This window comes from Myxine glutinosa, chromosome 4, assembly GCF_964187855.1.
Source record: "Myxine glutinosa chromosome 4, kmMyxGlut1.1, whole genome shotgun sequence".
Classification (NCBI taxonomy): Eukaryota; Metazoa; Chordata; class Myxini; order Myxiniformes; family Myxinidae; genus Myxine; species Myxine glutinosa.
Genome location: NC_136264.1, coordinates 200,838,790 through 200,856,803, shown reverse-complemented (window position 1 = coordinate 200,856,803; position 18,014 = coordinate 200,838,790). Strand labels below are relative to the sequence as shown.

Genomic DNA, 18,014 nt, shown 5'->3' with positions numbered 1-18,014 from the left:
GGTAACTAGAGTGATTGGGAACTTTGTTGTTACAACTACCGTATCCCATACCTTTGTTTGTCAGGTTCTTGCTGAGCAACGATGGGATTTGAAACTTCTGCATCTCCATCAGGGACTGGAGAGGATGGATTTGAACTAAAGAGAGCAAACTGAGACACAGATGAGGCTAGTGGAACGCTGGAGAATGCTGAGGATTGGTACTCGCTGTGGAAGTGTCGTGGAAGAAACACAAAGCAACAGAGAATAATTTCATAGTTAAACTGTTTCATGATTTATTTATTTTTGATAAGAGAACCAGGCAAAGTATTAAATGTTCTCTTTAACTCCAAATTAAATAAGAAACACTTAAGGTTGAAAAAAAAAGAAACATCATTACCTTCACTTGTTAAATGAAATCATTATCAATTATCAAATTTATCCTTCTCAGTTAAATCATTATCAAATCATTCTCTATCAGCATAACAACATTTGGAGCAACTGAAAGAAGATCTGGTATCTTTAATGGAGGCCCAAAAACAAAATAACGAAACCTGATGTCCAGCTGAGCAATACATAGTGGAGTGATTCTCCGGCGGCCATCTGGGGTCCTCGTCTCCTTTTGATTTTTAAGCAGGTTCTGAGTTATAGAAAGGAAAGTTGTTGGATCAAAAGGTTAAATTAAACAGAAACAAAAAGGTTTTTTTCCTCACAAAAGAGTGAGACAAGCAATCAAGGAAAGACAAAGTTCTCATAAAGAACATGATGAATTGAGCAACAGGCTCCAGGATTACCTTGCGGATCTGTTCCAAGCTCTCCCCATTAAGAACAGTACGATAAGGCATGGCGGAGCCCATGGGGTCTCCTGGTGTTCCTGCCTCACCAGTCCCTTCTACCCTTTCTTCTGCAGCTGGGCCTTCCTGCAAAATTCCTGGTCTCTCCTCTGCCCCCCACTGCTGCTGTTGCAGGTGCAGCATTGCTGGACTCTCAATAACGGTCGAGCCAATTGTGAGCTCAGAAGAAATGGACAACGACTTTCCGTACGTCTTCTGATGAATTGCATTCTGCACACCACATAAACATTCAACCTGAGATATTCTTTCATACACCGGTTCTGGTGTATGCATGTGTGTGTGTGTGTGTGTGTTCGTGTGTGTGTTCGTGTGTGTTCTATTTGTGAATGCCTTAGTGCAACAACATTGGCACAGAAAATGGCCCCAACATCCCACCAACTGAATAATGTACATTAAAAAAAACAACAAGCTTGACATTTGACTGTGGAAACCAAGGCTTTCAAGGTCATTGGAATCTCTCGTGATGAAGCTGAGTATCACTTCACCATCGCTGACAGGTCGGTGGTCTCTCTGTCTTCTGCCTCATTTCTAGGCTTGCACCTGCTCACCTTCACTCTTTCATTCCTCTTTTCTCCTGCCTCTGGAACAAACTCCCTCACTCTCTTCAATCCCACTCCTCCCTCCAGGTTTTAAAACAGCTGTTCACCACCATCTCTTATCTTCCCCCATCCAAAACCTTGATATTTTCTACCCCCGTTAATTTCACCCCAGATCCACTTTTTTCAAATACCGACTTCTTTCCTTGAAGTCCTAGCATCCATGTGTTTTAGACCTCTCCCACCCCCCACCCCCTTCCCATGCCTCCCTCCCCCTCCCACCCCCAAGCCCTCTCCCTCCCACAGATCTCCCGATGTCCCTGTTCACTACTGTTGTACTTGTGTGCTTCCCCCTCTCTCCCCATCTTGTCTCCCGCTCCCTTTATTATATGTTTTGTATGTGTCCATTTGTTATTTTGCGATTCATGTTCGCTCTTACCCGGTGTGTACCCCGGTTTAGAATAGGTACACCGTATCCCTGCGTGTCGTAAGAGGCGACTAAAAGGGTTGGCGTCAGGAAGGGCATCCAGCCATAAAAACATTGCCTCAAAAAGAGAACCATGACAATTACAACTACATATGGGCAGGGTACAGCCCGAAGTACCCCATGGGGGACCCCACTCCCTCTCGTCAAAACTCAAGGTGGGGAACCCGATCGAAGCAAGGGTGGAAATCACTCCATTTATGACGACGAAACGTTTGATGCCCGACGTGGACATCGGTTTCTGATGTTTGGGACATGGAATGTAGTGACAATGACAGGGAGATCAGGAGAAGTGGTGGAAGTATTGGTCAGAAGAAGAGTGGACATATGTTGTGTGCAGGAGACGAGATGTAAGGGAAGTGGTGTGAGAATGGTGAAGGGTAGGCAGGGACAGAAATACAAGTTTGTGTGGCAAAGGTGCCCAGAAGGCGTGCATGGTGTTGGTGTCCTGTTTTCTGAGGAGTTTGTAGACAGTGTGGTGAGTGTGACTAGAGTGAGTGAAAGGTTGATGATGGTGAAAATAATGACTGGAAAGCTCTTGGTGAACGTCATCTCGGGATATGCTCCGCAGGTTGGTCGGAGCGATGAAGAGAAGGACAAATACTGGTGTGCAATAGAGAAGCTGATGGAAAACGTGAAAGATGAGGAAGTTGTTGTGGTAGGAGGAGACCTAAATGGACATGTGGGAAGGAGTATGGACGGTTTTGAGGGAGTTCATGGGGTTTACGGATATGGTGTGAGAAATGGAGAAGGTGAAAGGACTTTGGAGTTTGCTGATGGAGCTAATTTGTTGATTTGTAATACTCAGTTCCAGAAAGAGGATAATAAGCTTGTTATATACACGTCAGGTAGGTCGACGACAACCGTTGACTACCTGCTAGTGCGTAGGCGAGATAGGGTGCACCTCCTGGACACAAAGGTGATCCCGGGGGAGAAGGCTGTTGCACAGCACCACTTGGTTGTCTGCGACATAAGGGTGAAAGGTGCGAGGAGAGTTCGGCGGGTGAAGTACCAACCGAGAATGAAGGTGTGGAGGTTGAAAGAGGTGATAGTGAGGGAGGCATTAAAAGAGAGGCTGAGTATGGTAGAGGATGATGTGGTTGAGCTTGAAAGTGGTTGGATGTCAATGAAAGATAGTCTGTTGGGAGTCGTTGGTGAGGTATGTGGATGGACAAAAGCACCACCGAGGCACTCGGAAACATGGTGGTGGGATGATGAATTTGGAAAGAAGATTGACAAGAAGAGGAAGAAGTTCAAGGAGTGGCAGAAGGCGAAGGGTATGGGAGCAGAAAAGGCAGAGCATGAAAGTTATAAGGCAGCCAAGAAGGCTGCAAAGAAAGAGGTAGCAAAGGCGCAGGAGGCATGTAGAAAAATGTTCGGAGAACGCTTGGATTTGGAAGAGGGTCAGAGAGTGGTATTCAGGATTGCAAAGCAGATAGCGAAAGAGAGGTGTGATGTGATGGGGGTGAGTTGCTTGAAGGATGAAGTGGGACAAATCGTTGTGGACCCAGATGTAATTAAAGGAAGATGGAAGAGATATATGGAAATACTGTTGAATGCAGAGAATGAATGGGATGGCAACATAGAGAATAACCCAGTTTTAGGACCAGCAGAGAAGATAACGGAGAAGGAAGTTGAGGAAGCGATAAAAGCAATGAAGAGTAGAAAAGCGGGAGGGCCGACGGGAGTTGTGGGAGATATGTTGAAGGCAGCGGGAAATTGGGGTGTGAAGAGAATGACACAGATCTGCAAGCTGGTGGTGAAAGAAGGCCGCATTCCAGTGGATTGGGAACTGAGTACCCTCGTCCCTCTATACAAGGGGAAAGGTGACCCTCTGGACTGTGGCTCGCATCGAGCGATAAAGTTATTGGAGCATGAAATGAAGGTATTGGAAAGGGTGTTGGAGAGGAGAATAAGGAATAAAGTGAAGATTGACGAAATGCAGTTTGGATTTATGCCAGGAAGAGGAACGACAGACGCACTTTTTATTGTGAGGCAGTTGCAGGAGAATTACATGGAGAAGAGGAAGAAGTTGTTTCTTGGGTTTGTTGATCTGGAGAAAGCATTCGATAGGGTTCCACGTGAAGTATTGACATGGGCATCGAGAAAGTTAGGAGTGGAGGAATGGTTGATCAGAGTGGTGATGGCAATGTACAAACGCGCACAGCTGTAAGGACGAAGGACGGGAACAGTGGTGAGTTTGAGGTGAAGGTGGGAGTGCATCAGGGGTCGGTACTAAGTCCACTACTATTTGTAGCTGTGATGGAGGTGCTGGCTCGGAACGTAAAGGAGGGTTTACCGTGGGCGTTGTTGTATTCAGATTATCTGGTGTTGATTGCAGAAAGTATGGATGGACTGAAGGAGAAGATGAACAAGTGGAAGGAATGTATGGAGACAAAAGGTCTGAAGCTGAATATCGGGAAAAATGAAGGTGATGGCAAGTGGTAAAGCATGTGGTGAGGTGGAAAGAACTGGGAAGTGGCCGTGTGCTGTGTGCAGGAAGGGTGTCGGAGTGAATTAAATTCAATGTTCAATGTGTGCTGAGTGGGTTCAGCAAAAATGTAGTGGTTTGAGAGGGTCATTAACCAGTGTGGCAGCTACATTCAAGTGTAAGGTGTGCACAGAGGGAGCTGCAGATGGAGGAAATGTTGAGTTGGATCTTGGAGATGGCATGAAGCTGGAAGGTGTGAAAACATTTTGTTACCTAGGAGACATGCTGAATGGAGAAGGTGGATCAGACTCGGCAACGGTTGCAAGAGTGAGATGTGCATGGAAGAAGTTTCGGGAACTGAGTGGCGTGCTGATGATGAGGGGAGTGTCGTTGAAGCTGAAGGGAAAGGTTTATGCTGCATGTGTGAGAAGTTTTATGATTTATGGGAGCGAGACATGGGTAATGAACGTAGAGCAGCAACGAAGGCTGGAAAGGGTGGAAATGCGAATGGTTCGGTGGATGTGCGGAGTATCGTTGAGAGAGAGGAAGACAAATGATGAATTGCGAAAGATGATGGGAATAGAGCCTGTGATGGATGTTGTGAAGAGAAAGTTTGAGATGGTTTGGTCATGTGTTGAGGAAGGATGAAAGTGACTGGTTGAGAAGAGTGATGGAAATGAATGTAGAAGGAAGTAGAGGACGGGGAAGACCGAGAAAGACTTGGCTAAAGATGGTGGAAGAAGAAATGCGGGCAAGGGGGTTAACAAGGGGAGATGCAGAAAATAGGGCAAAATGGAGAAGATTGTCATGGGGACCGCAAGGCTAACCCCCGCTCTTGCAGGGAAAATGGCCTTAAAATGCCTGTTGTTGTTGTTGTTGTTGTTGTTGTTGGATGTTCGCTCTTACACGAGCCTCGATCTTGTGTACAAAAAAAAAAAAAAAAAAGATTCCATGCACACTCTTGTTCCATTAGACCGCCAGTCGTTCTTGTCAAATAGAATCATCACGGCAAGATAACTGATCGATTTTCTTTTGCATGAATGACCTAAGCGAGCAGATGCTGAGGAAAGATGAGTATCAGTCGGTATCATTTCTTGACTTGATTCAAAACAGAGGCGAAAAATTCATTTTGATTGAAGAATATGTGACCATTCATAATGGAAGAGGCCTTGTGTTTTGGGGGTTTGTATATTCACAGCATAATGATTTGCTATCATGTGGTGAAATAAAGTCATGGCAAATGGAGAACGAGGTTACATCGGAGATTTACCTTTTCCTCTTGGGAGAGAGGGTTGCCAAGTTCTTCCAATGAGAATTCTGCGAAGGCGACAGAGCCATCCATGGAGCACACGAGCATCTCAAAACCAGAAACATTCCTAGGAAGACAATGTTCATGCTGGTAAACAAGAGTGACAGCAACAGCCTTTGGGGCATGGTGGTGGCCAGGTGACGGTGTTTTTTTTCTTCTCAAATTGCTTGTCCAATATTTTATGCTACACGTATGATCCATCAATTTTTTACATTGCAAGTATTAAAGGGAAAAACTATTGTTGGCATAGAAGTGTCATTGTTACACAAGTTTGTTATAAAAGATGCAGGTCGAGTATTCTCACCATGAAATATCCATGATGGATTTGTCAAAAAGGTCATGAACAACCACCAAAGGTCGTTTCAGGCAGGTCAACTAAGGTATGGAAAAACAGGGAACAGTTTGACACTGGTTGGTAAGGGTTGATAAATTTAAGTGTAAAGAGGAGTACCATGTATGCATATAGTGGTTATGGCTTACAGTACATAAATACAAAATCAAGGATGTAAGGATAGGAAGCATGAAGAGTCACAACAATGCACGTAATGATGCCATGCTGGATGAGGAAAGGGAAAGCCGGGAAAGAGCAAATAAGAGGTGGAAGGTAAGGGTAATATCAGTCGCGGAAAGGATGGAGAAATGCAAAATGATGCGACGTTAAACACACCCAAACTGAGAGTGAGCGATCTTTGCTTCCAATTGCACAACAGGAGTAAGGGAATCCAGGTTTGTCAGCTCCACCATTACGTGCCTTCCATTGGAAAATCTTTGGGTTGAATCGCTATAAAAATATAAAATTGACAATTTGATGATCTCAGTAATAACGCACATCCAAATCACCAATTTAGTCACCAACACTCCATGGAAGTTTGAAGGCTTCGTAGTTAGTTTCCCTTCCTCACCACCACAGTCACTGCCTTCCGATGGCCCACAAAGTCCATGGAACTTCGCCAGCCTTCACGTTCAACAATCTGTGCTGTCGGCCCAGAGTTGTTCATGGCATGCGCAGAAACGATGTAATGCCCATCCGGGGACCAACCCAGTCGTAGAACTTGAGTGGTTCCACCACACTGACACCACCAGGAAACAGTTTGACAGAACACCAATGAAAAAGGACACCAATATGGAAAAGAGAATGACAGGGCAAATTCAGAAGGGCAAGACAAGGCATATATATATATATATAATATATAATATATATATAAATATATATATAAATAAATAAATAAATAAATATATATATATATATATATATATAAATATATATATATATAAATATATATATATATATATATATATATATATAAATATATATAAATATATAAATATATATATATATATATATAAATATATATATATATATATATATATATATATATATAAATATATATATATATAAATATATATATATATATATATAATATAGCGGCAGTATGTATATATATATATATATATATATATATATACACACACATAAATTGAGGTGAGGTGTGGCTCTGAAAGGAGGAGAGCGGCAGTATGTTAATCAGCAGAACAGAGAGGTGAAGGAAAAGGCACCATATGAAAGACTCGATACTAATGTAAAAAATTTGCTTCCATCCTCCAAAAACCACACCTCAATTTTTTTTTTTTAAATATTCACAGCAACAAATAAATAGATTTCATCACATTTCTGCAACAAGGGAGGTGGGGAATAATTGATAAAAACTGAATAGAGCGAAGTCGATGGCGCGCCATCACAAATCCCCACGCTTCCCACCTAAAGCAAGGTGGAAAGATGGCAAAAGGTTCCACCAGGAATGACCCAATATCAAATTTTACATTTTTTTTTGGTCCTTTTGACTCCTGTGACCACAAATCTCCACATGGGGTATGAACAAGGGGTCAAATCCAAAAAATATAGTTGCATATTTCATGCGTCCCCCAATTTTGGTTGCATATATACAAAGTTTAACTTTCAGATGTTTTAAAATGTGCCCGTAATTGCCTCAACCACCAAAGGTGGACGGAGGGTATGTTTTCACACGGCTGTTTGTCTGCAAGCAGAATTTGAGAACGGATTCAGACAAAATTTAGTGGACAGGTTGGGTGTGTAACAAAGACTATTTGATTCGATTTTGGTGATCCAAATTCGGATAATGATACGAGAATATTTTAAAAGTGATTTTTCACCATTGAGAGATGGGGCAAAAAAAACCCCAAAAACACATACATGTATATTTATTAACTTATTTTACTTTTAGAATCATTGGAATCTCCCACGAATAAGCTGACTCCGAGGGCCTTACACTCACTCACCGCAGGCAGGTTGGTGGACTTTCTGTCCTCTACAGACTCCTCTCCGGCCTAGCTCCTCCCAGCTCTTTTTGTGCTCTGTTCTACAAATATTCCGTCAGGTCGCACAAGATCTGCCAGCAACCTTCTTGTGGTGAAACTGCAAAAATCAAGACTCTTTGCTCACCTTCACTCTTTTATTCTGCTTTTCTCCCACCTCTGGAACAAACTCCCTCACTCTCTTCAATCCCACTTCTCCCTCCAGCTCTTTAAAACAGCTGTTCACCACCATCTCTTATCTGCCCCCATCCAAAACCTTGATCTTTTCTACCCCCATTAATTCACCCCAGATCCACTTTTTTTTAAATACCGACTTCTTTCCTAGAAGTCCGAGCAGTGTCCATTTGTTTTTACCTCTCCCACCCCTCCATTCCCCTGCCCCCTCCCCCAAACCCTCTCCCTCCCACAGATCTCCCGATGTCGCTGTTCTCTACTGTTGTACTTGTGCTTCCGTCTCTCTCTCCATCTTGTCTCCCGCTCCCTTCATTATATGTTTTATGTGTCCGTTTGTTATTTTGTGATTAATGTTAGCTTACACGAGCCTCGATCTTGTATACAAAAAAAAGAAACTAAATGAATAAACCTCTGATGTTCTTGAGGCCATAGCCTAGATATACTGTCATCTATATACTCCAGAGAGGGCAATAAAATCACCCTTCCTGCCACTCCTGTTCGGAGTGGGCACATTGGTTGACTGAAAGCAGACCCAGCTGGCCATCAGATTCGTAACTCATCTTGAACCAAACTGTGAAGACCTTCAGAGCTCAATTGTATAACACCTTGAAGAGCATGGATGAAGGAGTTGAATGGACAGAGGCAGCAAAAAAACAAAATTGTGATGCAGGTTGTGGCCACACTGCGGTCATTCTTTTTATTGACCAAATTACAGTACAAATAAAACAAGAAAGAGCAGAGATTGCAGACCCCCGCCAGGACGTGTTTTTAGTGATCGGATGAAGTTTTGTACTTGTCGAATTATGACATCATAATGGAGGCACCTGTGACATAATCATTAACATATGTTATCCCCATGGAGTTCTTTACTATGAGGCACGTCTCATTTTTCTCTATGCAGCGCTTTCGAAGATAGAGGTGCATCGTTTTTCAGTTTTGCCAAGTTGGTGCCCGTACAACATGACCTATGACGTCATAATTACCATTAATCATTCTACAGGAAGAGACGCACCTATGGTGAAAACTTCATGTGAATTGGATCAACGGTTGCAGAGAAAATCATATTTAGTCTGTGCGGACAAACAGACAAACAAACGCGCTCAAATGCAATACCATATCCTCTGGCGAGATCAAGTGAGGGTAATAACTTCTTTTTTTGTGGCTTAAGTGGCTCGCCATGTGGCTTAAGCACAAGTCTGCACAAGCACTCCAACGAAACTGATGATAAGGAACGGTTGGCATAGCAAGCGATAGCTAGCTGATTGGTAATTGACCACATTCCAGGTGTGCCCTGCGTGCCCATGCGTTAATCCGCCACTGTGGCATGCGTCTTTTGTTACCTGTTCCACAACTGAGTAAAATGCGCTTCACTCATGAGTTAAACTAACACACCACATGGGGTTAAATTTGATCAAAAATAGTGCAACGTAATTTTTGAATGACTGCATTGAGGTTAAACCCCATTGTCAGCTCTTTCACAAGCCTCGATTCAGTATACAAAAAAACAAAAAAACAATCCGTGACCATGTGACGAATGAGCTCGTTCTGATATAACCGTGATGGAGGCTGTCATAGGTGAGATGTGTGAATGTCTTTGGTGTTGTCTTTCCCTCGCGGTCCCCCTGTACTGTCTTTCCCTCGCGGTCCCCCTGTACTGTCTTTCCCTCGCGGTCCCCCTGTGCTGTCTTTCCCTCGCGGTCCCCCTGTACTGTCTTTCCCTCGCGGTCCCCCTGTACTGTCTTTCCCTCGTGGTCCCCCTGTGCTGTCTTTCCCTCGCGGTCCCCCTGTACTGTCTTTCCCTCGCGGTCCCCCTGTACTGTCTTTCCCTCGCGGTCCCCCTGTGCCGTCTTTCCCTCGCGGTCCCCCTGCGCTGTCTTTCCCTCGTGGTCCCCTGTGCTGTCTTTCCCTCGTGGTCCCCTGTGCTGTCTTTCCCTCGTGGTCCCCCTGTGCTGTCTTTCCCTCGTGGTCCCCCTGTGCTGTCTTTCCCTCGAGGTCCCCCTGTGCTGTCTTTCCCTCGCGGTCCCCCTGTACTGTCTTTCCCTCGTGGTCCCCCTGTGCTGTCTTTCCCTCGCGGTCCCCCTGTACTGTCTTTCCCTCGCGGTCCCCCTGTGCTGTCTTTCCCTTGCGGTCCCCCTGTACTGTCTTTCCCTCGCGGTCCCCCTGTACTGTCTTTCCCTCGCGGTCCCCCTGTGCTGTCTTTCCCTTGCGGTCCCCCTGTACTGTCTTTCCCTTGCAGTCCCCCTGTGCTGTCTTTCCCTCGCGGTCCCCCTGTACTGTCTTTCCATCGCGGTCCCCCTGCACTGTCTTTCCCTCGTGGTCCCCTGTGGTGTCTTTCCCTCGCGGTCCCCCTGTGCTGTCTTTCCCTCGCGGCCCCCCTGCGCTGTCTTTCCCTCGTGGTCCCCTGTGCTGTCTTTCCCTCGTGGTCCCCCTTTGCTGTCTTTCCCTCGTGGTCCCCCTGTGCTGTCTTTCCCTCGCGGTCCCCCTGTGCTGTCTTTCCCTCGTGGTCCGTCCCCCTGTGCTGTCTTTCCCTCGTGGTCCCCCTGTGCTGTCTTTCCCTCGCGGTCCCCCTGTACTGTCTTTCCCTCGCGGTCCCCCTGTACTGTCTTTCCCTCGCGGTCCCCCTGTGCTGTCTTTCTCTCGCGGTCCCCCTGTACTGTCTTTCCATCGCGGTCCCCCTGCGCTGTCTTTCCCTCGTGGTCCCCTGTGCTGTCGTTCCCTCGTGGTCCCCCTGTGCTGTCTTTCCCTCGTGGTCCCCCTGTGCTGTCTTTCCCTCGCGGTCCACCTGTGCTGTCTTTCCCTCGTGGTCCCCCTGTGCTGTCTTTCCCTCGTGGTCCCCCTGTGCTGTCTTTCCCTCGCGGTCCCCCTGTACTGTCTTTCCATCGCGGTCCCCCTGCGCTGTCTTTCCCTCGTGGTCCCCTGTGCTGTCGTTCCCTCGTGGTCCCCCTGTGCTGTCTTTCCCTCGTGGTCCCCCTGTGCTGTCTTTCCCTCGCGGTCCACCTGTGCTGTCTTTCCCTCGTGGTCCCCCTGTGCTGTCTTTCCCTCGTGGTCCCCCTGTGCTGTCTTTCCCTCGCGGTCCCCCTGTGCTGTCTTTCCCTCATGGTACCCCTGTGCTGTCTTTCCCTCGTGGTCCCCCTGTACTGTCTTTCCCTCGCGGTCCCCCTGTGCTGTCTTTCCCTCCTGGTCCCCCTGTGCTGTCTTTCCCTCGCGGTCCCCCTGTGCTGTCTTTCCCTCGCGGTCCCCCTGTGCTGTCTTTCCCTCGCGGTCCCCCTGTGCTGTCTTTCCCTCGCGGTCTCCCTGTGCTGTCTTTCCCTCGCGGTCCCCCTGTGCTGTCTTTCCCTCGCGGTCCCCCTGTGCTGTCTTTCCCTCGCGGTCCCCCTGTGCTGTCTTTCCCTCGCGGTCCCCCTGTGCTGTCTTTCTCTCGTGGTCCTCCTGTACTGTCTTTCCCTCGTGGTCCCCCTGTGCTGTCTTTCCCTCGCGGTCCCCCTGTGCTGTCTTTCCCTCGTGGTCCCCCTGTGCTGTCTTTCCCTCGTGGTCCCCCTGTGCTGTCTTTCCCTCGCGGTCCCCCTGTGCTGTCTTTCCCTCGTGGTCCCCCTGTACTGTCTTTCCCTCGCAGTCCCCCTGTACTGTCTTTCCCTCGCGGTCCCCCTGTACTGTCTTTCCCTCGTGGTCCCCCTGTGCTGTCTTTCCCTCGCGGTTGTCAGCTCTTTCACGAGCCTCGATTCAGTATCCAAAAAAACAAAAAAACAATCCGTGACCATGTGACGAATGAGCTCGTTCTGATATAACCGTGATGGAGGCTGTCATAGGTGAGATGTGTGAATTTTATAATAGCGCATTAAATGTGTTTCCCAATCGTGCTGTTCATCTTAAGAGTTTTTTGAATGCGAATTTCCCAATCGGCCCGTTACCGGATTTTGTCGCAGGTTGTGACCACTGTGGTCATTCTTCTTTGGTATTCAACCTTTTGACCCCGCCTCAGAGGGCGAGTCCAAAATGATGCTGCTCTTCCACCTTTGTGCCACGTGGTGACCATAACTACTTAGTTTGGTGAATTTCTGCCCAACAATTTAGGAGATAGCATGATGGATGGACAGAAGGACAGACAGTGCCGATTACCATTCCTCACACCCCCCACCGTTTGTTTTTTGCAAAAAGCATGGAGATAAATATACAGTACTTATAGTCATACATCAAACAATGTAATTTTAATAGATGTCATAAAGTTACAAAAATGACACTTGCATATTAAAAACATTCAATTTTTCACAGCTTCAAGTATATGGAAGCAAGAAGATGAAGCTGGATGTAATAAAAGAGAAAAACGCTCATTTAATGTGCATAGAAGACGCGGCGAGCAAAATCAGAGAACAGCAAGTCTGCACGAGCAAAATTGATACGAGAAACGAGGGCATTCTGGGTACCTCACGGAAGGGCTCGGTGATCGAAGCTTCCAGCCGCCAGTCCAATGTACTCCAGACCTTAAGCGATTTGTCATCTGCCTGGGAAGCCACATATTTCCCTACAGGGTCCCACGTTACACCCTTTACTAGTCCCGAATGGCCTCGTAGTGTAGCAATCACCTCTGCAAGAACACAATGCCACAAAAAGGTTTGTGGTTTGCAGCATTTGGAAAGAAATTTGGAAGCGTTGACAAGCATGGAGAGGCACAGGTGGAAGCTCCAAAAAATGAAAAAAAATATACAATAAAATAAAATAAACAAAGCCAGCAACTGTAAACACAAGAGAAAAAAGTTTCACACATCTTTCATATTTCATAGAAATGAATTTTCATATATTTCTTTTTCATTACAGGAACGAGTCTCATGCAAGAGCAACGTAGAACTGACAGTGGGACCAACATCGAGGAAATGAAGAACAGGAAAAGAAGAGAGGGAGGACCTATCTCACTTGTTTTCCTTCTTGATGAAAGACTTTGAATAAATACAAATTTTGTTTCAAACCATCAAAGAAAAAAGTTAAGTAGAAAAATTAAGTAGGGTGAAAAACTAGCACAGCACAAATTAGCACAAAGTGGGAAGTTAGACACAACTTCCAAGTTTAACCAAGCCATCTTGATGTTCTACAAGCAATAACCCCGACTTTGTTCAAAACGTTTGTATTGGAACACATTTGATGTATTGCAGAAGAGCAATATCCAGATGTGAACATGTGGAGAAATACTCTCAGTGTACAAAACATTAGGAACACCTGTTATTTCCATTAAATAGACTGACTATTTCTACCCCCATTAATTTCACCACAGATCCACTTTTTTGAAATACCGACTTCTTTCCTGGAAGTTCAAGCAGTGTCCATGTGTTTTATACCTCTCCCCCCCCCTCCCCCCCTCCCCCCATCCCTTTCCTGCCTTCCCATGCCCCCTCCCCCCAAGCCCTCTCCCTCCCACAGATCCTCCAATGTCCCTGTTCTCTGCTGTTGAACTTGTGTGCTTCCCTCTCTCTCCCGCTCCCTTTATTGTACGTTTTGTGTGTCCGTTTGTTTTTTTGTGATTGATGTTAGCTCTTACACGAGCCTCGATCTGTGTACAAAAAGAAAAGAAAAAAAAAGACTGTACAGCGTGAGTACAGAGAACAAGGGGTCTTAAATGTTTTGAAGCAAACACAGAAATGAGGCATTCGACCTTTTCACAAACAGTCACCTGTGATGTCATTTGTAGTGATGGAAGGGATAGAGGGGAGCATACATCAGAGACAAACTTAGGAAGGCCCCACCAGGTTTTAGAGGAGGGAGACAAGTTTGAAAGTTCATTATTGAGGTTGGCCAGATGTTTTTCTGGATCTCCTTAGCGGACACACTTGCTGCGGGCATTGTGGAATGATCTGAGATTGCCTTTGGTCAGATATGTCTCCCATGAAGAGAGGGCAAGTTGTTTCAAGGCAACTGCCTGACCACAGAATTCCGTGTACAATGGGCAGGGTGAAGGGTAGGATAACTGAAGAAGAGATGGTATGGATCTGTACATAAAAGAGAACAGGTTTCTGTGGAAGAATTCCCAGTACGAGTTAATATCAGGGGCAGCAGATAAAGGAAACCAGTCCTGAAGTGAAATGGCAGCTTGGACTTGGTGTTGAACACATTTCCAAAGAAGGGTCAATTACATGATGCTGTACTTTTCTGCACCACATATCCCAATGATTGGGCAATGGTTCCTTCCCTTGCAGGCTAGATGATGCAACCTGACGGGCATTGAAGGCATTCAAGATCATCTTGTCTTTCATACAACTCATCTGACATCATCAGCTTTCGTCATTTTCACGGTGCAGTTACTGATGATGGGAGAAGATGGAATTCCAACAAGAAGCAATCTCAACATCATGAACCAGTCACTGGTTTAATTCGGACATCTCTCTCGTCTGAACTTTATTTTTGATTTTACACCAAAGACATCCTCAGTCAGATGGGCTTCATCAAGTGGTGCAATATTGATCCAGCAATGAGTGTAGTTATCTTCCAATCACCATCTTTGTTGTACAGAATTGATCACATGGTGCCGGTTGCATTCTGAAGTGGACATTTTCCATTTTTTGTTTCGACTGCTGAACAGGATATTTGTCACCTGCAATAACTTGACATGGTCGTGTTGAAGGAGAAAATGCTTATGGAACTTTTTATTGCACGATTATCGTGCACTGATACGAGCAGGGGTGTTTGAAAGGTTTAAAAGTACAGCATAAGGTATCCATCCGCACCTGCTGTTTCGCTGCTTGCCCATCTTCACAAGACTTGGGGGATGTGGATATGGAAGGCACCTGTGCACAGGTTTTCTTCAAGTGATGAGGATTTGCACAGTCCACCTCATTCTCAGGGCCTCCCTCATCTGGACTCAGTGGTGAGACAAAGTCAGATGGCTGTAGATATGTATAATAATTCCAAAGGTCCTTTAATCAATCAATGTCTAACCGGGAGCAGGGCATAGTCAGAAATTTATTGAAAGGACCAAAGCACAAGTGATACATGAAGAACACCACACCGAATTGTGCAAATCTATGCAACAGATGACTGGCTTTTGTTTTCCCCTCTCAATATGCTTTACCATCTATATATATACACTGAAAGCACGTGCTCCTCATAGAAGCAGCCAGGGCACGGAGGGAATAGGGGTGGTTGTGGAGGCTGGTGGGGGGATAGGGGAGAGTGGGGGGTGGGGTTGGGGTTATGTTTATTACCCTTATTCGAACGTGTAATTCAAAATACCTCTCACTGTCCAAATCAAAAGACAAAACTGCAATGGAAAACATGTGGACAGGAATACTGCACTGTAAAGGGTGGAAGCAGCCCTGCATAGAGAATGTGCGTCCTCAGAAACCACTCTACTCCCCTCCCCCTTCCCCATCAAGACCACTGGCAAAGATCAAAATACTCCTCCACACCAATTGGGGTCATGCTGATCCTCTGTGGAAAGTATAGATGTAATCGACACAGAACTGTAGGAGTAGCGTGACACACTGACACGACACACACACACGTCCGTGAATTAGAGTAAAGATTCAGAGAAAGAACATTCATGAAAACAAACTATTCCTAATAACTAGATGATTCTATATATGAAAGTAACCAGAAATTCCTTGAACTCAAGAAACATACGAAAATTTTGCACACAGCTTTAAAGTCCAACTACAATATTATGACTTGTCACCTTTTTACTCAAGTTTTAGATTAAGCATGTCACCTCAACTGACACTACACAGTTATTGCCTCCGCCACCGAAAGGTGGACGGAGCTTATTTTTTATTTTATTTGTTACTTGCAAAAATCTTAGATTTTTCAAGTAAGGTACTGAAAATTGGTTGTTCTGTTTATTTGTTACTTGCGAAATTGAAGATTCACGAAATCGAAGAATCGCAAGTACAGTCGGACCACGTTATTTGCGGTTCCGCTATTTGCGGGTTCCACGAATTTGCGGTTGATAAATTGCGAACTGCTTCTCTATTTGTGGCCCTATCTCCCATGTATTCACTGTTTTTCGCAAGTGCAAAAAATAAAAATTCATGAGTCCTGAGCATGACAGTTATGAAACCCATCTTTCACCAGCCACACCCAAAGCAGCTGGCCATACACAAAAAAACATCGACGAGCCACGATCATGACCTGCTTCTACATTCGCAGCACTATGCTTCGCGTTTTCACGGCTTTCGCTGCCATGCGAGCTTCGCGGGATACCCCGCCATTCACATCGTAAACATTGCTCCGCGGGATATCCTAACAGATGGTAAACATTGCTTCTCAGGATGCTTCGCGGGACATCCCATCATTCGCACTGCAAATAGCTCCACGTGATATCCCACCGTTCATACCGTAAACATTGCTTTGTGGGATATCCCAACAGATAGTAGACATTGCTCCATTCACACTGTGAACAGTTTCACAGGGTATTCCACCAGCTGCATAACACGTCATCCCCGTGAGTTACTGTACAGAATGAGAACACTCCACTGTATCTATTAATACAATTAGCTGTCTCCCTTTTCCCCCATTGAAACAACTAGCAACGGTACCCGCCCTATGGGTGGGGCTTCAATTGGGAGGCCCAAATAAAAAGGCTAAATATCAGAAATTGAAGGCTTTTTTTCTTTAAAACGATTTATATAAACATCCGTTAAATCTCGATCGGTGCGGCCATTTGTGCGGCACCCGGGAAAATAACGTCATGCAGGAGCAAGTATCAGCAGGATGTGGCAGTGTGGGAGTCAACGTTTGATCCTCCTTCATGCTGAAGTAGCCCACCACTTCTCCAAGCATTCCGCTCTTCAGATCCGCCATGACAGATTTAAGCTTGATACTGAAGACGCGTGCAGTTAGTACTCCCGATGTTGTATGCACTCCCGTGTCCTTATAAAAGGTGTTTGTCCGAGGTCAACGAGTTGGATCGGTGCAGCCGTTTGTGCGGCACCCGGGAAAACAACATCGTCACAATGAGAACATCGTCACAATGAACGTTATGCGAACGTGAATGTTAGCAACGGTACCCGCCCTACGGGCGGGGCTTCAATTGGGAAGCCCAAATGAAAAGGTAAAATATCAGAAATTGAAGGCTTTTTTTATTTTAAACGATTCATATAAACATCCGTTAAATCATATCACACACAAATCATCAAAATCTAAACAGTATCTTACTATAATTCAACAAATGTCCCACAGTGATCGATACACTACGATCGTGATGATCGTGGTCGTGAATCGTGATCGATAATCGTGTTCACAATCGCTATGTCGTATGTACGCCCGATATGTGTTTCCTTCAGTTGAAATGGGTTAGAATTCTCTTAAGCAGGGATTCAACCTGTGTCCTGATCATGGCAGGTGCAGCTGTGCAGCGATTGGTGCAGCCGTTTGTGCGTGCACCCAGGAAAACAACATCGTCACAATGAGAACAATGAACGTCATGCGAACGCGAATGTTATGCGTGAGTCCAAACCTGAGAATGCTGGAGACCAAAGCTGAAATTGGGAAAACTAAATAGCCTATTTTACTCCTGGAGATCAGAGGATTATCCACCCAAAATATCTTTGCGATCGGTTCAGCCGTGTTTACGGTACCTTCGAACAGACAGACAGACAGACAGACGGACGGACATTTGGTGAATTATAGCAAGATGGCATGGCATGCATTCGCGGATTTCCATCGACATTCGTGGATTTTCGTGATTCGGGAACCAATCCCCCCTTTTGCTATTAAAACAATGCCCCCACCATTCACAGTTTCGCACTTCGTGGCACTTTCCAGGAACGTATCCCCCCGTGAATAGCGGGGTCCGACAGTATATTGGTTGGTCTGGTCTGTTACTTGCAAAATCGAAGTCTGTTTGTTTGTGTGTATGTCAATCGCCTACAGGTCACATCTTTATTCTGATATTCACAAACCTCCACCACCTGGTAGAGGTAGCTACAACCTTGGG

General features: G+C 45.5%; 1 protein-coding gene across 4 annotated transcripts in view; it reads right to left on the bottom strand.

The window, feature by feature from the left end:
* LOC137425634 (large ribosomal subunit protein mL63) overlaps positions 1-18,014 on the bottom strand; it is a 130,322-nt gene that overhangs the window by 75,045 nt on the left and 37,263 nt on the right. For 2 of the 4 annotated variants that reach the window (XM_068114241.2, XM_068114242.2), the window contains exons 7-14: positions 12,520-12,680; positions 6,493-6,660; positions 6,258-6,371; positions 5,895-5,965; positions 5,552-5,657; positions 771-1,040; positions 531-616; positions 52-204 (exon numbers count right to left, since the gene is read on the bottom strand). In XM_068114241.2, the coding sequence (XP_067970342.2) occupies positions 52-204; positions 531-616; positions 771-1,040; positions 5,552-5,657; positions 5,895-5,965; positions 6,258-6,371; positions 6,493-6,660; positions 12,520-12,680 (1,129 nt within the window). The remainder of the gene's footprint in view (positions 1-51; positions 205-530; positions 617-770; positions 1,041-5,551; positions 5,658-5,894; positions 5,966-6,257; positions 6,372-6,492; positions 6,661-12,519; positions 12,681-18,014) is intronic. The other 2 variants (XM_068114244.2, XM_078776909.1) reach the window with 1 other exon arrangement.